This window comes from Anastrepha ludens, chromosome 4, assembly GCF_028408465.1.
Source record: "Anastrepha ludens isolate Willacy chromosome 4, idAnaLude1.1, whole genome shotgun sequence".
Lineage (NCBI taxonomy): Eukaryota > Metazoa > Arthropoda > Insecta > Diptera > Tephritidae > Anastrepha > Anastrepha ludens.
This window is the reverse complement of record NC_071500.1, coordinates 68,469,135-68,476,062: the sequence shown is the minus strand read 5'-3', so window position 1 is coordinate 68,476,062 and position 6,928 is coordinate 68,469,135. Positions and strand designations below refer to the sequence as shown.

The following is a 6,928-nucleotide window of genomic DNA, read 5'->3' as shown; positions in this document are numbered from 1 at the left end:
TGGATATTAAATGAAAATTATTTCAAAATCTTTTTCAAATATTAAATTTATTTTTATTTAAATTTTAAATTTAAATCTTTTTAATTTAGCACCGAGTACGAAACTCAGAACTTTATATATTTGCTCCTACAATTGAGAGTTCGAATTTATTATATTTTATAATCATATGTAACACTGTAACACATTCAGGGTTCAACCCGGGTGATGCACGAGCATCAGTTGTCTGTTGTTTTTGTTTAACGCACCATTACTCGTTGCAATAATACTGGTAGCATCGAGAAACGTCATGGAGGTGGGCATCAAAAGACTGCAACGTCACGGACAATACCTCAAAAAGTATAGATGCCACTTGAGCGAAATCCTCGACGAAGTGCCATTCAAATGGTAAAAGAACTAAAAATATCTGGCCGTAGCATCCGCCGCATACTGAAAAATGATCTCAAAGTCAAGCTTTACAAGATCCAAACTCGCATGATCTGACATTAAAGCTGTAGCAAGTCAAACTTGAGAGAGCGAAGGAGTTGCTTCGTCACCAGTTACAATGTTGTAAAGGAAGTTCTCTTTCTCTATCTCGCCTCTTTAATGATGTTGAATTCTGAGCAATTTTTTGTCCTCTGTTAACCACTGCGGATTGAACCGTGCACAGACGTTTCGTAAGCCCAAATGATGAGTTAAAATGTCATAAATCGATGTTTTGGAGGTATTCGATAAATTTACGAACAATTTCGGTGGAGTGTTCGATGATTACTGATTTTGGGCGGCCCGTATGTTCATTGTCATTTATGTTCTCACAACCATGAAACGTGTAAACCACTCATAACTCTGGCAGTTTTAGTATATAGTACACATATATTTAACACATAGGTTGAGAAGTCCCGGGACTTACAAATAAAACACTTCTTTTGTTCAACTAAGTCTTATTCATCAGCGTAATTTCCAACAAGAACAACACAATCATTCCGGCGTCGCTCTAACATTTCAATACCGATAACCTTTTCATTCGAGCAAAATTTCTCTTTCCGCCGAGCATTCTTTTTAGGTCTGCGAACAGCCAATAGTCGCTGGGAGCCAAATCTGGCGAATACAGTGGATGTGGGAGCAAATCGAAGTTCAATTCATTTAGTATTGCCGTTGCTCAGAATGCTCACCACGTTCTTGTTTTTGGTCAAGAGTGACCCCACGCGGCACCCACTTTAAAAGCTCTGTTCTTAGTCAAATGCTGACGCAATATATTATATAATAAATACTTTCTTTTGATATCTTTACGATGTCAGTTAACTCATGCAACTTCACTTTTCGATAATTCAAAACGATTTTGGGGTTTTTAGGGAGTTGCCGACTCATTTGGACGTCCACTGCGTTGTGCATCCACGACCACATTTGAAGTCAGCAAACCATCGTTTTATTGTTGTTTCTGATGGAGTGGAGTGCCCATAACACTTTTCAAGCCACTGCTTCGTTTGAACGGTATTTTTCCTCATCAAGAAGCCATGTAAAATTAAAGCACGACATGTTTTGAAAATAACAGAAGTAGCTTCACTCTTAGCACAATAACTCACGAACTAATGAATAGAATATCATCCAATTTGAACAGGTGCCTTTTTAAGATTAGTACTAAAATGTTTCTCCTTATCACGCTTTTCTAACAATGCCTGCGCAAACGTATAAGAAAAAACTGTAGGTTTTAATTAGGCGTTTTATTTCCATTGGCGAACTTAATTTCTGCGAAATCGATAAGATCGTAGACAAAAATTGGATTGCGCCAAACCTAAGAGGAAAAGTTTAAGGATTCAAATTTAATGCCAAGAACATCGGATTCCACGACAGAAAACGAAAACGAATGCGAAGGTTATTGCGACATCTATTATCAGTCGCGCAATAAAGCCCAATAATAATATTTAAGTGTTATTGGATTGACTTTGGAATATCCATGTTTCCCATACATATATATCTTACTCCAGACTTGATTCTTCAAATAAATTGTTCATTTATGTCCCAAATGGGAAGACCAAAAATATTTATCCACTTGCATAGAGATAAAAACTCAATAAAAATAATGTTTTGATTAACTTTTTCTTCTTTTTTTTCTTGTTCACTCGGCTCGGGAGCATAGGGCTCGACAACACTCTTCGGTCGTACACGATTCAGAGCTGTTGTTTTTACGCCATCCCTTGCGTCGCGCAACATCGATCTTCTCCAAGTATTATTTGGCCTACGGCGACCTTAGCGCCCTTGCGGGGAGCGTAGCAAAGTATGCCGGGTATTAGTTAGTATACATACCTATATATTTATGCTTATAAATACTCATATTCGGAAACAAACTGGTGTAGTTTAAGGAACTAAATACAGCACTTAAATTTTTGTTTATTATTCCCAACATTATGAAGTACATGTCGACATGTGTCTACTACAATCAATTGGCTATGTAAAAAAACGAAAAACAAGTATGTTTGACCGAGCTAGTGACTTGCAGTCTTGATATCACTTTCGTTGCACACTCTTTAGCATACTTCCAATGTAATTCGGCAAGCAAATCGGCCTTTGAAACAGCATCGAAAACTTCAACTTTAACAATAGCTCATATAACGGTAATTAGTCTCCTCATACAAAGATGTGAAGAGACGGGTAAGATAACATTGTCGACAATATTGTATGTACATATATTGTTGCGAAAGTCATTTCAACGAGAGCCAGAGTAGGTATAAATATTTCACAATCAAAAACGGAAATCAAAAGAGTGTGCATGCAATAAAAAGAATAAAGGCCGCTTCTGTCCTTTTTATTTTTTCATTATTATACAGTGCATCGAAATGAAAAAAATGTTATTATTTGGCGTCTCATAGTATTTTTCTGATAGATTGTGGGAAATAAGAAGTATCGTCCAAGTATTTGTATCAGTATTTTTTTGTTTTAATTATATACCACCTCAAAGTTTACAGTTCTCATATCATATGAAATTCTGAGATGTTAAGCAAACCCGTTATCCGTAATCAGCCAAAACTATTTTAAATATTTATAAACGTTATTTTGATATGTTTCTTATGTTTTTGCCTTGGGAGTTTAGCTTAATAGTTTTTGTTTTATAAGCAGAACTGTAAAAATATTGATATTTCGGCTGATAAAATAAAAATCTAAGTGTTGTCAATTTGTGGGCTAACAATAACGGTCCTCAAGTCCGCAGCCCAAGTAAATCCCGAATTATGGTCATTTATAAAACCTATCATATTTTGAACTGGACGCTTTCTGCAAAGTAACATTAACAACTCTGCAATTGATTATGTTGACTCTGCAAGAAACCTTGATGTTATATTTAATCGAACTTTCACATGGAACATTTACATAGTTAATGCCGTACGTAAAGTATATGGAATGCTTTGGTTCATTTGGTATACATATTCATTATTCTTTCAGGATTCACTCTTTTTATTCAAAATATGTCTCTTAACAATTGCATGTGAAAAATGGCATCATTTAAATGTCCACATAAACACATCTACAGGTAAAATCCGCCTAACAGTCGATTCATGAATGTCTAATTGTTGAAAACGTCGAGGCAACACTTTGCACTACAGCAGCAATATTCACACTTACGGAGATAAAACAATTAATAAAAACTCTAAAAAACAATAAATCGCCTGGATACGATCAAATTTCGGGAATAATTATGAAGCATATGCCTAACAATTCAATTTATCTAAGAAAAATTTTCAACGCTGCTATAAGTCTCAAATATTTCCCTAGTACCTGGAAAGTAGCTGAAGTTATAGCGATCCCGAAACCTAACACAAACGTTACACTAGCGACATCATATCGACCAATCAGCCTACTACCGACAATATCAAAAATTATTTGACCAGATAATCCTATTATAACAAGCATGAATCTGATACCCCCACACCAATTTGGATTTAGGAAAAACCCTTCAACAATACAACAGATTCATAGAGTAGTTCACAAAATTAATGATGACCTGTATAAAAAAAGTGTGCATGTCCATATACCTCGACGTAGCTAAAGCTTTTGACAAAGTGTGGCACCCTGGGTTACTCCATAAATTAAAAACACAACTACCTAATGACAGGAAATTTTATGTTAAATATAACGACGCATGCTCAGACATTCAACCTATGAACGCAGGCATTCCCCAACGCAGTGTCTTAGGACCAACATTGTATCTATTGTACACGGCTGATCTACCGGAACCGAAGTCAGAAAACAGCATGATTACAACATTTGCGGCTGACACAGTCCTCATGGTATCTGATAAAGATACAAAAGTCGCAAAACAAAATTTACAAAACGAATTAAATGTGGCATTAAACTGGTTCAAAAAATGGAACATCGAAATTAACGCTGACAAAACAATACAAGTAAACTACACAAACCGAAGGGCAACCATTGAACCAGTTAGCGTTGGTAATTCTGACGCGCATATTGACACCAAAGCGAAATACCTGGGTATTACCGCCGACTCGAAATTAAACTGACAGGAGCGTATAAAGAAAAAGCGAAATGAAGTTAAAAATCGTTTTAAGAAATTGTACTGGCTACTTGGACCTCAGTCCAATCTATCATTGCAAAATAAAGTACTTATTTATCGAACGATAATTGCTTCGATCTGGAAATATGGAATTGAGATTTGGGGCACTGCTGCAAAAAGTAATCTAAGTATACTTCAACGAGTCCAGTCTAAAATACTTAGGACCTTAACTAATGCACCTAGGTACATACCTAATGCAGATAGTCATCGCGACCTTGATATCGATACTATTGATGAAACAATACAAAGCGCTAGCAGAAGACACATAAATAGATTATTAACGCACACAAATCCTATGATGAGAAGACTACCAACTAAAGAAAAATCTACCCAAAGTCGGCTTAACCGTCAAACACCAACAGATCTTGCAAAATCCATGTAATCAATTGTCAACTAATGGTATATGTCATTGTTTGTTAACCACTTGTTTTTATATAATATGTATATTTCTTCTATATGAGCTTAGGGGCATTGGCCCTTCAATATCACTCTCATTCCATCTTTTTGTAAATATAATTACTTATTGTCTAACGACAGGTGTAATATTTTATGGAAGAAATAAAAAAAAAAATAGTTTGCCTACTTTTCCAATTAATTTATGCTACATTTTTCTAACGCAAGTTATCTTGAATATGAATTGTTTTGAACCGAATATGTGACAAATCGCTACCGGATACTTATAGTTCGGATATATATGATGCAACGAATAGCCCTTAGTTGGCAATACCCATTAATTGTCTTCGTTTGTTGACTATCTATCAATTTTTATAAATAAAATTGGCAACACTAGTGGTTATGGACAAATGTCCAATGGCAAAAAGGGAAATCAGCAAAATCCAGTACATTTCCTTTATTTTTCCAACTACAACAAAATTACCTCATTGCTAAATAGTATACTTTAGCTGAAAAACATTCTCAAATTCTAAATACTCGACGAAAAATGACAGGCACATTTAGCGTCAAGATAAAATCAAATAAAGGCCAATTTATTGTGAAGGACTTGACAGCTAAAACAACAATTGGTGAATTAAAATCGAAAGTCTCGCAACTAACTGAAGTGAAGGAACCGCAGCTCAATATACTTGCTGGTTACCCGCCACGGCCATTAGATCTATCGCAAAATGCTTGTTGCATTACAACAATAGGCATTAGCAGTGGCGAGACGCTGATTGTCGAAGAAAGGCCAGCCACTGTAGCACCCTACTCCTTAGAGGATGACGAAGCACTTGCGCGCAGATTGCAGGCCGAAGAAGAAGAGGAGCAGCTGAGACAAGTCGTTGCAGAAGCTACTGCCACAGAAGGTGCAAACGGCCCTCAAGTACCGATCGAATTGCCTAGTGGTTCCAGCGGAAATTTCAATGGCATTTTACTCAAGAAGGTTGTACCAGCAGATAACTCATGCCTTTTCACCAGCATACGTTTTGTTCTAAATGGCAAAATCGACAATGAGGGTAGTGAAATGATGCGACATATCATAGCTCAAGAAGTAGCAGCTGACCCTCAAGAATATAACGACGCTGTATTGGGAAAATCAAATGCTGAATATTGCGCCTGGATACAAAAACCAGATTCGTGGGGTGGTGCAATTGAAGTCGCAATACTCTCTAATTACTACGGCATTGAGATTGATGTTGTTGATATTCAAAATGCCATTATAAATCGCTTCGGTGAGGATAAAAATTATGGTTTACGGGTCTTCCTACTCTTCGATGGCATACATTACGATCCACTATATATGGAAACTGTTGGCGTAAGTAATAAATTGATTAATAGTCGAAAACAGCAGCGCATCAATATATATTTTAATTTTAGGGCGGTGCACCAGCTACTATATTTCCAATTGAAGAAATGGTGGTATACCGCCAAGCGGAACAGTTAGCTAACGAAGCTAAATCATCAAGACAATTCACAAACGTTGACAAATTCTCGCTAAGATGCCTACAATGTGACGTTATGTTGGTCGGTCAAGTGCAGGCACAGCAACATGCCAAATCAACTGGGCATACTAACTTTGGTGAAATTTAATACGCGGTTATTTTCAGCTCCCTCTATTTCTTTGCTTTCTTCGTGTTTGCCTACTATGTACTCACTTCCTAAGACGTGAGGCACGAAACCAAACAAAGCTCGCGGACAGTGGATAAGAAGCAAACACATGGCACTATACAATTTCCTTAACACTAATATTCATCCCTGCTGAGTTTGAAGCCACGCTTCGCCGCATTACACACTTTCAAAGGAAACCCGTTATTAAAAATTTCATTTAATTTGTTGATCAAGTATAAACCTGCGAAATATTTAAAATATCTTGAAGTAAATATAGTTAGTTTGCTTGATACCAGAATTTTTAGTATTTGCAAAGAGCTTAAATATAATATCAATAACAATGTA

The 6,928-nt window shown here is 36.4% G+C and overlaps 1 protein-coding gene across 1 annotated transcript; it reads left to right on the top strand.

Annotated features, from left to right (window-relative positions):
* The first annotated feature begins 5,311 nt into the window (after positions 1-5,311).
* LOC128859697 (ubiquitin thioesterase OTU1) lies at positions 5,312-6,881 on the top strand. The gene is made up of 2 exons (XM_054096714.1): positions 5,312-6,290; positions 6,353-6,881. The coding sequence occupies exons 1-2, from the start codon at positions 5,481-5,483 to the stop codon at positions 6,563-6,565; spliced, it is 1,023 nt and encodes a 340-aa protein (XP_053952689.1). The 5' UTR covers positions 5,312-5,480; the 3' UTR covers positions 6,566-6,881.
* Positions 6,882-6,928: the final 47 nt, after the last annotated feature.

Coding starts and splice junctions, on each gene's coding strand:
- LOC128859697 (XM_054096714.1), top strand. CDS start 5,481: ATGACAGGCACATTTAGCGTCAAGATAAAATCAAATAAAGGCCAATTT. Junction 6,291..6,352: donor TATATATGGAAACTGTTGGC/GTAAGTAATAAA, acceptor TTTTAATTTTAG/GGCGGTGCACCAGCTACTAT.